An 18,466-nucleotide genomic window follows, 5' to 3' on the forward strand; every position below is an offset into this window, starting at 1 on the left:
GACCCCTTTGTCTTCTAGCCCCATCATAATACCCTCCCCAACCACTCTCCTGACCTTTAACACCATACAGTAATCTTGCCTTTTTTGATCACCTATATATGGAATTGTATAATACATACTCTCTTGGAAATGACTTCTTTCATTCCATATGATGTTTATAAGATTCTTCTATGTTGTCACAAGTAGTAGATCTTCAGGTTCATTGCTGTGCAGTATTCCTAGAATGTGTACCTGATGCAAAATTATGAAACAGGCATAGTTTGTCTTTGATACCTACTCCCATCTTTCCTTATATTTTTTTTTACATTTCCACCCCCAGACACTCCCCAACTTTTTCCTCTGCCCCCCACAGCAACCTCCCGCCAATCCCTCAAACCTCTCCCATATCATGAAATGTACTTCTAACAACTGCTAAGGATTAATGTGCTAGACAGATGCATTTTAATAGGAACAAAGCCTGTGTCCAGCTGGAGTTGAACAATGGTCAGTTTACCTGTGGGCCTGCTGGCCTCAGTGTGCCAAGAGTTAACTATGTGAGTTTGCAGATCTTCTAATCTCCTGAAAATGGGAATGCACCCATTATTTATCCATCCATTCTGATAGACACATGGATTGTTGCTAGGTATGGGCTCTTACAAATAACGCAGAATAATGCAGCTATGAACATTTTGCTCCATGTATTTTGTTCAGTGTATGTACAGATTTCTGAAGGGAACTTATGTAGGAATATAGTTCGAGGTCATAGACGTGCACTTGTTGATGTTCAGCAGACACGTGCAAACAGTTCTCAAAACTGGGTTGTATCAATTTACACTCCAACTGGCAGCATAAGCTTTAGTTATTCCACATACTCATGAAAACTTCATAGTGTCAGCCTTTTTAAAATTTTAGCCATCCTGGTTGGTATCTAGTAGTATTGTATCATGGTTTTAATTTGAAGTTTCATGGCAACTAATGATGCTGAGTACCTTTTCATATGCTTCTGGTGATTTGGATATCCTCTCGTGTAAATTCCCATTCAAGCCCATGGTTTTGTTGTTCCTTTTCCTTAGTGATTTATAGAAGTTTTTCACACATTCTGGATATGAGTCCTTTGTCAGATATATATGGTGCAAATCAAATAACCTTTCCTGGTTGGTGGCTTGCTTTCCCATTCTCTTGAGGTGTATTTAAGTAAACAGAAGTGTCAACTTTATTCTTCAAGGGGTTCCATATAACTTAAGGATCAGATATCTAATTTATACAAAAATCTTCCTGAAATACTGGTTGGGATTCAATTGAACCCCTAAATCAATTTGGGGAGAATTTAGTTTTTTTTCTAATCTATCAATATTATATATCTCTGCATTTATTTCTTTTTACATTTTTCTCAGCGATTTTTAAATAGATTTTAGTATACCAATTTTGTACAACTGTAGTTAGATTTAGTCCTAGGCACTTTATGAATTTTAGTGCAATTGAATGTGATGTTGTTCTTACAGTATTATTTCTAATGTTTTGTTGATAGTGTACAGAAATATAATAGGTTTTGTATATTGCCCTTTTTAGCACACAAATTTGCTGAAGTCTAATATCAATTATAATTGTTTCTATATTTTTTGAGATTTTCTGTCTACATATCAGTCATCGACAAATAATGATAATTTTGTATTTTTCTTTCTAATTATTACACCTTTTTTGTTGTTCTTACCTAATTACACTAGGACCTTCCATATAATGCTGACTAAAATTGATGACATTGGACTTCCTTGTCCTGACCTGAGAGTAAAAGTGTTCAGTATGTTACCATTAAATGTGATGTTAGCTGTATTTTTGTACATATCTTTTTTATTAACGATAACACATTGTTTTAATGTGGTTGTCTGTGCACATATTTATCGACCAGTTATATTTTCCTTTCCATGAATTTCCTGTTGCACTTTTCTATTACGATAATCTTTTCTCATTGAATTTTTTAAATTTATTTTTTAGTTATAGTGACATACAATATTATATTAGATTCAGGTGTAGAACATAGTGATTAGACATTTATATACCTTATGAAGTGATCCCCCTGGTAAGTCTAGTACCCATTTAACACCATACATAGTTATTACAATATTATTGACTATATTCTCTAGGCTGTACTTTACATCCCCGTGATGATTTTTATAACTTGCAAATTGTACTTCTTAGTCTCTTTCACCTTTTTTATCCAACCTCCAAGCCCCTTCCATTCTGGCAACCATCAGTTTGTTCTCTGTATCTCTGAGTTTGTTTCTATTTTATTTGTTTTTTAGGTTCCACATATGTGAAATCATATGGTATTTGCCTTTATCTGTCTGACTTATTTCACTTAGCATAATACCCTCTCGGTCCGTCCATGTCGCAAACGGGAAGATTTCATTCTTTTTATTCCATTGTGTATGTGTACCACCTCTTCTTTATCTAATCGTCTATCAGTGGTCACTTACGGTGCTTCCATCTCTTGGCTATCGTAAATGATGCTGCAGTGAACATAGGGTGCATATATCCTTTGAATTAGTGTTTTGGATTTCTTCAGATAAATACCCAGAAGTGGAATTGCTGGGTCATATGGTAGTTCTGTTTTCAATTTGATTTTATTTATTAAATTTATTGGGGTGACATTGGTTAGTAAAATTATATAGGTTTCAAGTGCACATTTCTATAATACATCATCTATATATCACATTCTGTGCTCACCACCCAGAGTCAGTTCTCCTTCCATCACCATATATTTGACCCCCTTTTCCTTCTTCTACCAGCCCACCTCCCCCCTCACCCTCTGGTAACCACTAAACTATTGTCTGTGTCTATGAGTTTTTGTTTCTTTCTTTGTCTTGTTCCTTTGTAATTTTCAGTGTTATATCCTACATATAAGTGAAGTCATACAGTTCTTGACTTTTTCTCACTTATTTTGCTTAGCATAATAATCTCGAGATCCATCCATGTTGTCATAAATGACAGTATTTCATCTTATAGCTGAGTAATATTCCATTGTGTATATGTACCACATCTTCTTTATCTAATCATCTATCTAAGGACACTTTGGTTGTTTCCATGTCTTGGCCACCGTAAGTAATGCTGCAGTGAACATAGTGGTACATATATCTTTATGGATAAATGTTTTCAGATTTTTGGGGTACATGTCCAGAGGAGAGATTGCTGAGTCATATTATAATTCTACTCTAATTTTTTGAGGAACTTCCATACTGTTTTCCATGGTGGCTGTACCAATTTACATTCCCACTAGCAGTGTATGAGGGTTCCTTTTTCTCCACAGCCTCTCCAACACTTGTTATTACATGTCTTATTGATGATAGCCATTTTCACAAGTGTGGGGTGGTATGTCATTGTGTTTTTTTTAATTAGTTTCAGGTGCACAAAACAATGTAATAGTTAGACATTTATCATGTATATCCCTCACACAGTGTCAACCCCCCTCCCCCATCCACTATCCCTCTGACATTGTACACAGCCATTACATTTCCACTGTCTACATTCCTAATGCTGTACTCCGCTTCTTGTAACTATATACATAATATATAAACTTGTAGTTGACCTTCATTATTGTTCAGCTTCAGCTTCAGATGTACAGTGAAGTAATCAGGCATCTACATCATCCCTGAGGTGGTCTCCCTAATGAGACAAGTGTCCATTGGATACCCAACAAAAGCTTTACAACATTATTGATTACAATCCCCAAATGCATAACCCCATGGCAATCCTGTGGTTACTGACTGTGCTTTCTAATCCCCTCACCATCCCACTTATTCCCACCCGCTCTCCCATCTAGCAACCCTTAGTTTTTCCTCTATGTCTCTGAAACTGTTTCTGATTAGTTCATTCATTTATTCTTTTCTTTAGATTCCACATATAAGTGAGATCTGTCATTGTGTTTTGATTTGCATTTCCCTAATAGCTAGTGAAGTTGAGCATTTTTTCATCTATCTGTTGGCTATTTGTATGCCTTTTTGGGAGAAGTGTCTGTTCAGGTTCTCTGAACATTTTTTAATTGGATTGTTTATTTTTGTTGTTGTTGAGTTGTACAAGTTCTTTATATATTTTGGATATTAGCCCCTTATTGGAGACATTATTTGCAAATATCTTCTCCCATTTGGTTGGTTGACTCTTTGTTTTGTTGATGGTTTCTTTTGCTGAGCAGAAGCTTTTTTAGTTTGATATAGTCCCATTCGTTTATTTATGATTTTACTTCCCTTGCCTTTGAGATCAAATTCGTAAAATCCTCTCCGAACCAAAGGTCCATAAGTTTAATACTTATGCTTTCTTTTATACAATTTATTGTTTCAGGTCTTATGTTTAGCTCTTTGATTCATTTTGAGTTAATTTTGGTACGTGGTGACAGATAGCAGTCTAGTTTCATTCTTTTGCATGCGGCTTTCCAATTTTCCTAGCACCATTTCTTGAAGAAGTTTTCTTTTCTACATTGTATGTTTTTGTCAAAAAATTTTTATCCAAGATCAGGCACAAGACAGGATGCCTACTCACCATCTTTATACAATATAGAACTGGTAGTCCTAGCTAGCGCAATTAGGCAAGCTAAAGAAATAAAAGGCATCCAGCTAGGAACAAAAGAAGTAAAATTGTCACTATTTGCAGGTGATATGATTTTGTATATAGAAAGATTCTAAAGACTCAACCAAAAAACTGTTGGATGTAATCAACTTTCAGTTAAGTTGCAGCATATAAAATAAACATACAGAAACCAGTTGTAAGGAAACACTAGTAAGGAAACATCTGAAAACAGACATAAATAGAACTATCCTATTCACAATAGCATCAAAAACAATAAAATACCTAGGAATAAATTTAATCCAGGAAGTGAGAGATCTGTACAATGAAAACTATGAGACTTTCCTGAAAGAAATCAAAGAAGATACAAACAGAAAGACATCCTGTTATTATGGATCAGAAGAATATTGTTAAAATGCTCATACTACCTAAAACCATCTATAGATTGAATGTAATCCCCATCAAAATACAAATGTCATTCTTCACAAAAGTAGAAAAAACAATTCTAGTATTTGTATGAAACCAAAAAAAAAATCCTGAATCCTGAGGAAAAAGAAGAAAGCTGTAGGTATTACACTTACTGCTTTTAAACTATACTACAAAGCTATAGTAATCAAAACATTATGGTACTAGCACAACAATAGACACGTACACCAATTTAACAGAATATAGAGCCCAGAATTAAACCCGTGCAAATATATTCAACTAATAATTTGACCAAGGAAACAAGAACATCCAATGGGAAAAGGATAATCTCTTCAATAAATGGTGTTGGGAAAAGTGGGTAAACACATGAAGAACAACGAAGTTGGAGCCCCTGTCTTAAACCACTCACAAAAATTAACTCAAAGTGGATCAAAGACTTAAACATAAGTCCTGATACCATAAAATTCTTAAAAGAAAACATAAAGAAGTTCGTCCACGTTGGTCTTGGCAATGATTTTCTGGATATGGCACCAAAAGGAAAACTCCACAAAAGGGACTGTCAAATTTCAAAGCTTCCGCATAACAAAAGAAACAATTAGCAAAATGAAAAGACAACCCACATAATGGAAGAAAAATTTTGTAAACCATAAATTGGATAAGAAGTTAATATCCAAAAAATATAAAGAATTCATACAACTCAATAACAAAAAAGATATCTGATTTAAAAATTGGCAGAGGGACTGAATAGATTGTTTTTCCAAAGATAGCATCCAAATGGCCACCAGGTACATGAAAAGGTGCTCAACATCACTAATCATCAGGAAAGTGCCAATGAAAACAATGATGAGACATTACCTCACACCTCTTAGAGTGGCTTTCATAAAAAAGACAAGAGATAACAAGTGTTGGTGAGGAAATGGAGAAAAGGGAGCCCTTATATACTGTTGGCAGGAATGTAAATTTGTTTAACCACTGTGGAAAACAATATTGGGATTCTTCAAAAAAATTAAAAATGGTTCCACTGTATGACTCCACAATTACACTTCAGATTACATACCCAAAGGAAATGAAAATAAGATTTTGAAGATACATATTCAACTTCCATGTTTACCTTAGCATTGTTCACAATAGCAAAGATATGGGAACAATCTAAGTGTCCATCAATAGATGAATGGATAAAGAAGTGGTACATACATTCAATGAAATATTATTCTGCCATGTAAAAGAAGGACATTCTGCCATTTGCAGCAACAGGGATAGACCTTGAACATATTATGCTAAGTGAGATAAGTCCGACAGAGAAAGACAAGTAGTGTATAGTGTCAATTATATGTGGAATCTAAAAAAGCCAAACTCATAAAAGTAGAAAGTAAAATGGTAGTTACCAGGGGATTTGGGGAAATAGGACAGATGTTTTTTCAGGTACAAACTTGCAATGAGTAGTAAATAAGACCTAGAGATCTAATTCACAGTATAGTGAATATAGACAACAGTATTGCATAATAATTCTCAAATTTGCTAACAGACTGGAACTTAATGATTCCAACCACTAAAAAGAAAAGATCATTATGTAACATGGTAGAGGTGCCAACTATTGCTACAACAGCAATCATATTACAATATAACAATGTTATGCATCTTAAATTTGCACTGTTATATGTCAAATACATTTCAATAAAAAAATTACTAGGCAAAGCAAAGAGGCAGGAAAATGTGACTAATAATAAAGAGGAAAAAGGAAACCCACTAATGATCCATAAATTGAAGTTAGCACACAAAGACTTTTGAATCACTATGATTAATATGTTGAAGTAGAGGAAAATAACAAAAATTATTAAAAGACAAATTGCAAAAGAGAATTCGGCTCTATTAAAAAAACTCTAGAATTGCAAAGTCTGAAATTAAGAATTTATGTGATAGCTAGGTTTCATATCAGATTACCACAGCAGAGGATAAGATTAGTGAACTTGAAGACAAGTCAATAAAAAATCCAGACTGAAGCACAGAGAGAAAAGAATAGAAAAACAGAACATAAGCGGAACATGGAAAATAGTCAGATGGTCTAAAATAGGTATAATGGAAGTCCCAGAATCTGAACAGAAAGAGGATGAAGAAAATGCAATATTTGAAAAGATCATGACTGAGAAAGAATAAATCAAAAGGAAACATATTCATATATTGGAATATAAGGCAGTTCAAAAGGTTAACTAGGTATCAAGCTGAGAAGATATCAAGCTGATTTCAAAAACACGTGAAATGAAAAGGGCAAAAAAATATGTAGAGAATGCTATGTAAACCAGAAAGACATAAAACAACATTGTTTACATGATGGATACGCTATGTATAATTTAATATGTACATACACATGTATATGTATATAAAAATATAAATAAATGAACTGGATGGATGCATGGAAAATTCAATGGTTGCCTCTGTGAAGGGAGAGAACTTTGGTAGAAGAAATAAAGGGAACTTTAGTTTTATCTATATGTTTCACTTATTTTGTTTCTGAAAAGGTATGAAATCGGTATGACAAAATGTTGTAAGAGTTAATGCTAACTCTTCCATGGGTATGTGGATGTTTGTGACATAATTCTCTGTGCTTTCCTATGTTTAAATTTTTTTCCAAAAAAAATTTTTAATTCATCCACCTTTTTGCTAAAACAAGTCTTTTCCCTGGACCCCACTGATAAAGCAGCAACTAGTGGGAATTGTAGTTAATGACTTCAAGACTGATACCGTGTAGGTTGCATCTGTGTTACGTGAAAGCAATTAATTTGATTACAGGCCATAGTATTTAAGTACATTATTAAGTTTGTTAGGTGTCAGGTAGATAAGAACTACCAATGGACTAAAGACACTTTCCTTTTACACTTGCAGTTTATATAAACTCAGTCTTAGAGAGTTATGCGACAGTGAATGTTGGATTTTTCCATCTCTAACACCAGTACTCTTAGTGATTATAAGAATTATGTCTGCTAATTTTATTTCCACTCTTTGCTTTCCTGACCTTTCTTCATTGTAATTACATGTCAGTCAACTAATCAGCATTACTTTGTACCTTATAAGCATTATTTAGTTTCTTCCATGCACAAAACCACTATACTGAGTATGTATGAAATAGAAACAAAGAAGTCACCATACCTACCTTCATGAAGCCCAGTGCAATATGGGGAACAGGCAAAGAGTCAAATTCAAAACAAAATAAATTCTATGATGGTAAGAAGGTTTGTGAGAGCTACAGAGGAAATAATAATGAATTACAATTATGGAAGGCTCCAGAAGAGGGCACCTTTGAGCTTACCCTTGAAGAAATAATAGAGTTTCACCAGAGTATAAACAGAAACAAAATATATGATGTGTCCTCATAAAACCAGAAGTCTGATATGGTCAGAGTAGACGATTTTCTGGGAAACCTGTCTGGAGCATGGGGTATGTATGAACACAAGGCTTCAAAGATCCTTGAACGGCATGGTAAAAAGTTTGGGATTTAGTCTATAGGCAATGAGAACCCATTGAAACATTTTGAGTAGGGAGCTGATAAGTGATGGACTTTAACCAATATGGACAGCAATTTGAGGAGAGAGGGAGGCAAAAGTCTAAGGCACAGAAGCCAGTTAGAAAAGCCAAGTCTGAAGTCCAGTAGGGACAGCGGGGAGGAGGGAGAGAGGAGAAACATTTCTGAAGGGTAATTGTTGAAATGTAGAGGCTAATTGTTCTAAAGGTTGAGCTATAGTTGAGACCTGGTTGTCATGCACAACAACTCCGAGGGGAGGAGGAAAGGAGGGACAAGAAAGGAGAGACAGGTTTAAGGTTGAGACTGAGAAATTGGGTTGCAGAGTGCTGTTTCTGTAGCATAATAGCAGACGACTGGAAATTCCCTGAAAAGAGTCAGGGTTACAGACAGAGAAATGAGAATCCTTATCAGAGAGATAATAATGAAGTCATAAGAATAGATGGACTCCCCCAAGGAAAGAGGGAAGTCAGGAGAAAAAAATGAAACCAAGGGAAACACCAAGGGGAATGCTTATGTCTATTGGTGGGAGAAGAGTCACTGAGTATGAATGTAACCAAAGATAGGGGACACACCGGAGGTGGCAGTATCACAGAGATGAGATACGTGGACTCTTCAGGTCTCTGGAACCGCACCTCCTGGGTTAGAACTGCTTTTTAGTTATGCGTTTGGGGCAATTTACCTGATCTCTTTGTGCCTCAGTTTCTTCACCTGTACCCACCTCGTCGGTTGTCTTGAAAATTAAATTAAGCTATGTGAAGTAATTAGAACAGTGCCAGTTACGCTGAAAGTAGTATATAAAAGTTAGTCATTGTTTTCTTGTTGTTACTTTCTAAAATAAAGTTTAAAAAGTAAAAATAGTAAAAAAATACAGTCACTCAGTCAAATACTTTTTTGGAGTCCATGATGCTGAGTAAACTATATATATATATATTTTAATTATGTTAGCTAGTTGCTTTGCATCAAGGACTGCCTCTATTTAACTTTTTATTTTGCAAAGTTGCAAAAATAGTAGAGTTCCCACATTCTCTCCATCTTGCTTCCCCTAATGTTAACATCTTACATATCTATTGAAGCTAGAAAGTTAACATTAACATAATACTATTAATTCGTCACAGAACTATTTGAATTTTTCCAGTTTTTCCGCTTTTTTTTTTTGTCCATGATCCAGCATTGCATTTAGATGCTGTTATCTCCTTAATTTCCTCCAGCCTATGGCAGTTGTTCAGTCTTTGTTTTTCATAATCTTGACATGATTATGATCTTGACATTTGAAGATTACTGATCGGTTGTTTTGTAGAAGGACTATCAGTTTGAGTTCGTGTGATGTATTCTCATGATTCGGTTGAGGTTATGCATTTTTGTCAAGAATACCACAGAAATGATACTGTTTCCTCCTCAGTGTATCATATCAGGGGTATATGATGTGAATATGTCTTATTACTGATGGTATTAATTTTGATCACTTGCTGAAGGTGATGTCTACCATGTGTCACCACTGCAAAGATACTAGTTTAATCCCTTTATAATTATTAAGTATCAATATGGGGAAATACTTTAAGAATATACAAATATACTCCTCTCTGCTAATTTTAGCATTCTTTGATGATTCTTGCCTTCAACAATCATCAGAATTCTACCATAAGGAAGAATGGCCACTTCTCCACCATTTAGTTATTTATTCAATTATTCATTGAGATCAGTATATATTTATATAAGTATGGACGTAGATATTTAGTCTTTAGGTTATAATGCAATATTATCACTATTTATTTATCACACAAATTGTTCCAGCTTTGGCCATTGGGAGTTCCTTCAAGTTGTCCTGTGTCCCATTCATGTGTCCCATCATTTTTCAAGCACTTCCTAACTTTCTGGCATCACAAGATATTCCAGGCTCAGCTTGTATTTTCCTTACCATAGCTCTGGAATCAAACATTTCTCCAAGGAGCCCTGGCTCCTTTATTAGAGAATGGAATTTAGGAAACAAGACCTGGACCCTATGTGTGATCATTGCTTCTAGGGTGCCACTGCTTCCAGGCCCAGGAGCGCCTCTTTTTCCAGTGTCCTGGCCATCTTTCTGGAAGAGATGTTCCCTATGCTTCTGAACTGGGAAAACATGGGTTAAAACAATGAGACATTCATGGGAAACCAACACACTTTTTTCTTTTTCCTTTTTTTCTTCCCTAGTTCTTCAGTTTGGATTCACAACTATCTTTGTGGCAGCTTTTCCCCTAGCACCACTTCTGGCCTTACTGAATAACATAATTGAAATACGACTTGATGCTTACAAATTTGTCACACAGTGGAGGCGACCTTTAGCATCAAGGGCCAAAGACATAGGTAAGTCAGATTTGGGTATGTTTTTGAAAAGATATTAACCATCTGGTAGATAAAGTTAAAATAGACACCAACTTTAGATTTTTTACTTACGGTTTCCATATAAGATGACTCAACTAACTTGCAAAAGAATAATTATGTTAGCTTTAAATAATCACATAAGAAGTAAAGCAGCCTATTTGGAAATTTATAATTTCCAGTGCTAAAGAATTTGTGCTTAACACAGATTCTCAATTTGGTTATTTTTATCTTAAGATTTTGGAATCTATAATTTCAATTATCATGTATTTTCTTTTTAGAGTATGTCCTCCATTGGCTTAACTTTGTTTTGCTCTTTCCTAAATGTTTACCTGAGTCAAATGAAGCATGCTCTAGTTTGTCTAAAGGTGGAGATGGCCATTGGTCTTTGACTAGAGATGCTGAGTTGATTCAGGTGCAGCCTCTTGAGAGCTGCCTGAGATCAGAGACTGCTTTTTATTTGTTTCTGCATCCAGTGCACAGAGCAGGCAGGTGATGCTCAGTCAATGTGTGGGGAAGAGGACTGAGTGGCCCTTTAACCTCCACATGAAACAAACACACATTCAGTGAGCACCTACCCTGGGTCAGTGCATGAACTGGGCCCACAAAGATGAACTAGAGGGATCCTGTCTGTACCCCAGGGAGCTCCCAGTCTGGCAGCAACTTGACATGGCATATGCCAGTCTAACCAGATGGGGTTTTGGTGTCTTCCCATTGACCAGAATTCTCTACTTAGGTCTGATCCTAATAGTTTTTAAGTCATGAACATTGGCACTTCCACAGGAAGTTCTGCAATGCCAAGGTGTTTACACATTCTTACTCCTGGTTGCCAGTGTCAGTCTGTGGGAAGATGAAAGGACCCATGGAAAGGACTGTTGTAAATTAATTACCCACTTGTTGTCCTACTTATTACCTCTGCTGTTGTGTCTGGAATTAATGCAACACTTCTCTTTGAATAGGAATTTGGTATGGAATTCTTGAGGGCATTGGAATTCTCTCTGTAATTACAAATGCGTTTGTCATAGCGATAACATCTGACTTTATCCCTCGCTTGGTGTACGCTTATAAGTATGGACCTTGTGCAGGCCAAGGAGAAGCTGGGCAAAAGTAAGTTTACTGTAAAACCATCATGAAATCTTTACTGCCTAGCCATTGTGTGGTGTTGGGACACTTAGAAGCCTCTACATTGGAGTACATGGGACAAAGGAAGTGAAGGCCTGTGGTGAGGGAGGTGAAATTATAAGATAATAACACTTTCAGCCAAAGGAAACACATCTTGCTCTACTGAAGGGATAGAGGTTATACAAGTCAGACAAGTTTAAGATGGAATCCAATGGGAGAGCAGCAATTAATCAGTTTCCTCACCCTTAACCTCTATAAATTCAGAAATGTGTGGTATGCTAATGTGTGTAGCAAAAAACATGGTACATGGTGTGGTGTATTGTTACGCCATTTTTCTGAGTTTGTAAAAGGACAGTTACAATCTGATTCCCCTAATGTCCTTATATGTAGACTCTGCAAATTCTCCATGAGAAATATGTAACCATGTACTGAGTACCTAGGTACTCAGTAAATATTTATAGAATAAATAACTGAATGATGCTTTCTGGGCTACTGGCCTGACCAGTGTACATATTACCGCAGGCAAATTCAGTGAGCTTAACCTCTCTCGTAGCTCAATTCTGTGGTATCACCTCCATGGTCCACAAAGCCAGGGCTGTGTATTTCTGGTCAGGTAAAGCCTAGGTAAAATTATGACGTGTCCCCTAGCTTTCATTGCTATACCCTTGGGAAAAATGACAAGAAGTCTTAACATACTTTCATGGGAGAAAATACCTCTCTTTGGCTAACATCAATATAATCTAATTGTGGGATTTACATGTCTGTAGGTCAGAGTGGGATGTGTGTTGGGAATCACAGGGTCTTTTCAGTGCCCCAGAAATCATCCCACATGGTCTGCTGTACTCATACAAGCAGCCCTGCGTCCTGGTTTACTAGTATGAGCCAAGACTAATTCATGGTCTGTAAACACTATAGTTTGAGTAGCCCCAAGGAGTAAAGTGCCACGGAATCAAGATAACTGAATTCACCCGGACTAGGTCCACATTCATTAATCTGACATAAATGCTCTAAAGGATGGATGATCAAATGAAATAAAGCTCACAATCTAGCTATGTGAAGAGACTTCTATGAAGTTATTTACTGTAATAACCACTTGGCCATTAAACACTAGTTATCTAGCAACTTTAAGGGAGCGTACTATCCTATTTTAAGAGAAACTTAAAGACTTATGTTGCACTACCTACTCATTTCTTCTAATGGTAACCATTGTCAACATTCTCTGCTTGACTTAGCCTTAAAAAGCTTACCTTTGTTCAAACCACTTTCACGTATGTTTTGCATTTGATTTTCAAAACAACCCTGGGAATGGGACATGCGTTATTACCCTAACCTTGAAGAGCAGAAAGAAATTTAGAGCAGTTAGATCCAGAATCACAAGGCAGTGTAATTGCTGGAGCCCACACAAGGTAAGCCTACACTCACGTAGTGCTTTTCAAACTGAACGACACAGCCCTCAGGGCACTTTCCAATAAGTGGTGATCTAGCTGACTCACAATACCCTCCCTGGGAGTTAAACCCCACTGGTTATTTCAGTGCTTTCCCTACTCCAAATATGGTGAAATCTTGTTGTTTGGGGGCACACCAAACAGTAAAGTAGAAACATTTATGCACGGTTGATAGTGAATCAAAGCTTTAGAATTTTAACAGCCTATAAGATTTAAGACAGTGTTCATGGTGCTTAAAAATTCATCTAATAGCCTCCTTAATTCAGTTTTATTGGGCTCTCTAGAGCTTTTTTTTTTTTTAATAACCTTTCTCTTTGACTTAGCCTTCTGCCACTTTGAAAATCGAAAGATCTACCTTTTATCTTCTAATCCATTGGTCATTTTTTTTCTTGTTTTCACGTAGTTTTGTTTGCGTATATTTCTGCATGAAGCTTAGTTTTTACCCCACCAGCTATTCTGTTATCCTTTACAGGCTTTTTCCTTTTCCAGATTTAGAAATGCTTTAGAAATGACTGAACTGATAGAGGAGCAGCATTGTCATATTTTAGATGTCATAGGCTTTGGGCGTGGTGTGTACAATCATAGTCAAATCCCACTTCTTATGATTTAATCTTGATGCAGAGATGCCATATTTCAATTTAAATTGACCCTAAATTAAAAGTATTCCAACCAAACCAGTAACTTTTCTCCAACACTCCAGGCTACCTCCACACCTTCTTCTTACCCTTCCTACAGCTTTTCTTGGCTTAAATATGGTATATACTTCCATCTATTGGTAGCTTTTTCAATATCTTTCCTGAGTACAGGTCTTTTACTTCCTTGGTTAAATTTATTCCCAGGTATCTTATTCTTTTTTATACAGTTGTAAATGGGATTATTTTCTTAATTTCTCTCTGATAGTTCATTATTGGTGTATAAAAACGTAACTGATTTCTGAATATTAATTTTGTATCTTGCTACTTTAATGAATTCATTTATCCATGCTAATATTTTGGTGGGATCTTTAGGGTTCTGTATAAATACCGTGTTTCCCCGAAAATAAGACCTAGCTGGACCATCAGCTCTAATGCGTCTTTTGGAGCAAAAATGAATGTAAGACCCCATCTTATAATATATTCTATAAGACCCAGTCTTATATTATAGTAAAATAAGAGGGGGTCTTATATTCATTTTTGCTCCAAAAGACGCATTAGAGCTGATGGTCAGGCTAGGTCTTATTTTCGGGGAAACAGGGTAGTATCACGTCATCTGCAAATAATGAGTTTTACTTCTTCCTTTTCAATTGAATGACTTTTTTTTTCTTGTCTGACAGTGTGCTTATGACTTTCAATACTATGTTTAATGAAAGTGGTAAAAGTAGACATTCTTGTTTTATTCCTGATCTTAAAGAATAAGCTTTCAGCTTTTCAACTTTAAGTATGATGTTTGCTATGGGTTTGTCATATATGACCTTTATTATCTTGAGGTATGTTACCTCTCTCCCCACTGTGATGAGAGTTTTTAATGATAAATGGATGTTGTATTTTTTCAAGTGCTTTTTATGCCTCTATTGATATGATCACATGATTTTTATACTTCATTTTGTTTATGTGGTGTATCACATTGATTGATTTGCAGATACTGAATGAGCCTGGCATCCTGGGAATAGATCCCACTTGATCATAGTGTATAATATTTTTAATGTTTGCTGAATTTGGTTTGCTAATAAGTTGTTGAGGATTTTTTTATCTATGTTCATCGGGTCTATAATTTTCTTTTTTTGTAATGTTTTTGTCTGGTTTGGTAACAGGGTAATGATGACCTTGTAAAGCGAATTTAGGAGTCTTCTCTCTGCTTCAATATTTTGCAATAGTTTGAAGATAGTTATTAATTCTCCTTTTAATGTTTAGTAAAGTTATTAATTTGAATGTGAAGCCATCTGGTCCAGGGCTCTTGTTTGTTTGGAGTTTTTTGATTACTGATTTGAGGCAAATTTAGTAGCAGAATTCAGAGATACTCTACAGTGAATTTGATCTGGAATCTATGAATTCAAAAGTCAACTTCTGGTTCTGTTCTTTCCCTTGAAACTGATTATAATGATCCCTAGTTCATCCTTCCCCCCCAGAGTAAAGGATTGAAAACATCAAGTAATGAATGGTTTTAAAACCAGAATTCTCACATTTAAATGAATGTGGTTTCTCAGAAGTTACTTGGAAGAGGTATCCATCCTAATGCAAACAATGCTACCCTTACATAAGATGTTTTCTGAATCTCCTTTCTTGGAAATGCCTTCAGAGGCCATCTATCAGTTAGTCCCATAAGAAAATTGACTTCATTATTTTATATTCATAGGAAATCCTTCCTTTGTCTGACACTTATTTTCTCCATACCTCTCTGCTCCCTGATCTTCAATGTCGCCTTGTCTTTCCCCTGTCTCACTTGGAAGTGGTGGTATGTCACCCAGTGAGGGTATATAGATCTCCTGCCAGCAAACTGAGTGATTAGACATGGGATCTACTGCTGCAACAGTAGGTCACTGAGTTGACCCATGAATGCCATTTGGCCAAACTTTGTACAGCAAAGTTTGGGAAATCTCATTTCCTTGAGTTGATGACAGTGTCAACTATTTGATGTTGGCAAGCTAAGATTCTATCATAGTGAAAAAAATTAGAGAAATGCCTAGACAGTTCAATATTAACAGTCTCTCTCCTTCCATGATTATGGAGATTATGTGGAAAGGAGACTTACACAGTGGGTAACTATGTATATATGTACTAGGTCCATGTGTAATGCTTTGTACCCAGAAGGAGTACACATCCACTAAAGGCACAGTTTCAATTTGGATTTATGATGATAAAATGCTTAATAAATAGTTTAAAGATATATCCTCTTTATTATAAGGGTAGGGTGTTCAGTCCGTAGGATGGGTGTTTCATTTCAATTTAGATTTTCTAACTTGAGTTTTTGAACAGAGCAGTCATTAGTCAGAGAAGTCATCAGCTTCAATCTCAGAGCTGCTTTATGAGAAGAGTGTAGGAGGGGTGGTGAATATTTCATTTCAATGCTGGGCCTGTTTTTTGCACCTTTCCTTTTCCATTGTTCAGCTCCTGAGAAGACTCTGGTATTTTCTGTATTTCACAAACATCTGGCTCCCTCTCAAGACACTAATTTGTTTCCATGTCATGTTCTAAGCAGTTCATAGATGAGGGAGACGTAATTCCAAATCAGCCTTTCAAGGAGTAGTGTAGGAGGCCTGCTGCCAGTTAGACTGAGGCATGTTACACACTCACTATTTGTTTCACCTGTGAGTGACTTGATAAATAAGTCCTGTTTGGTTCACTTTTTTTTTAAGGCCATGATAAAACCAGTCATTTGTCTTGAGTGAGACAACATGTAGAACCCATGTGCTCTCAGAATTATGTTCATGTCATTATTTTGGTTTGGTGTTCAGCACCTTGGGAATAATCACACCAGGCAATTTAATAAAGTTTGAAGACCATGATTCAATCATTCAATCAATAATTACTAATGACCTCCTGCTAGGTGCAAGAAATAAAGTGAATTAATAGCCACTTACATTAATTAAGATCTTGCTGTTGGCTAAGCACTATATCACTTACTTTGTATATATAACTTTATGACCCTATGAGGCGGGGACTTTAGTCACTTAAAGAAGTTAAATAATTTTCTAAGGTTACATGTCTAGAAAGCCACAGGGCTACAATTTGACTCCAAAGCCCAAGCATTTAGTATTGTAATATTCTGACCCCAGTGTAGAATGAAAGCCATGTTCTCAAGAACCTTATAATCCCTGGGGATTATTCCTGGTCCATTCTCAAAACCTTGATAACTGACTCTGGGTGGTGAACACACAATGGGATTTATAGATGATGTAATACAAAATTGTACACCTGAAATCTATGTAACTTTACTAACAATTGTCACCCTAATAAACTTTAATTAAAAAAAAACAAAAAACTTTGATAGAATCTCTGGTACTTTAATTTCCTCTAATCACATCAATTGAGTTCAATATTTACTGGATTCCTAAAGTGCATGAAACTGTCCTAGATCCTAGGATACAAAAATATCTAGGGCACCCGCTCTGCCTAAAAAAAAAAAAAACCCACTGCCTAAAGGAGTATACATACCTGTATGCGGCCAACTCCTGTACAAGCTGTATGGCAATTGTGAATTATGGCACTGTAGAGAGAAGGGAATGAGCCTTCTGACAGGGATTAGGATGCCTTCCCAAAAAGTATGGCATTTCAGTTGGCCATTGAAGGATGAGCACTATTTTCACTTTTAAAGAAATTAGTAGCGGGCCAGCCTGGTGGCTCAGGTGGTTGAAGCACTGTGCTCCTAACACTGAGGTCGCCGGTTCGATTCCCACATAGGCTCATGAGCTGCGCCCTCTACAGCTAAGATTGTGGACAATGGCTCTCCCTGGAGCTGGGCTGCTGTGAGCAGCCGGAGGTTGGCGTGAGCTGCCGTGGGCTGCTGTGTGCTGCCAACTGACAACTGGCAACTGACTGCCTCAGCCGGGGGGAGCACAAGGCTCAGAATACCAGCATGGGCCAGGGAGCTGTGTCCTACACAACTAGACTGAGAAACAACAGCTTGAGCCAGAGTTGGGGGGGAGGCGAAAGAAGGGGGAAAAATTATTTTTAAAAGAAAGAAATTAGTAGGAAATCCCATCAGAAAAAACAACCTGAGCACAGGCATGAAAGCATAAGGTACATGCAGGGAATATAGTCTAGCGTAACTGTAGCATGGGATGTGCGTTGGACAGAGAGCACTATATTCACACCGATCGTATTAAGGGCATTATGAGAGAGCATAGATATTGATTAATGAAGTAATGTGTTTATATGGGCATGTGTATCATCTCTCTGTGTGTATGTCATCGATGAAAGAAGCAGTGACTTACCTATAATTTATGCTGGTTAAGCAATGCTGTCTTTCATCTATTGCACTGAAGCATTTTGGGGGGTAATGATTTTCTGTATGATGATTCTGCACAAGAAGGACTAGAACAAAAGAAATGACTTGTTTCTGATTCAACACCCCCAGGGTTTTTCAGTGTATC

General features: G+C 36.5%; 1 protein-coding gene across 5 annotated transcripts in view; it reads left to right on the top strand.

Moving 5' to 3' along the window:
• ANO4 (anoctamin 4) overlaps window positions 1–18,466 on the top strand; it is a 354,484-nt gene that overhangs the window by 322,590 nt on the left and 13,428 nt on the right. For all 5 annotated transcript variants that reach the window (XM_074326212.1, XM_074326210.1, XM_019732194.2 and 2 more), the window contains 2 exons: window positions 10,664–10,816; window positions 11,791–11,938. In XM_074326212.1, the coding sequence (XP_074182313.1) occupies window positions 10,664–10,816; window positions 11,791–11,938 (301 nt within the window). The remainder of the gene's footprint in view (window positions 1–10,663; window positions 10,817–11,790; window positions 11,939–18,466) is intronic.

The sequence above is a fragment of the Rhinolophus sinicus genome, linkage group LG02 (genome assembly GCF_036562045.2).
Source record: "Rhinolophus sinicus isolate RSC01 linkage group LG02, ASM3656204v1, whole genome shotgun sequence".
Lineage (NCBI taxonomy): Eukaryota > Metazoa > Chordata > Mammalia > Chiroptera > Rhinolophidae > Rhinolophus > Rhinolophus sinicus.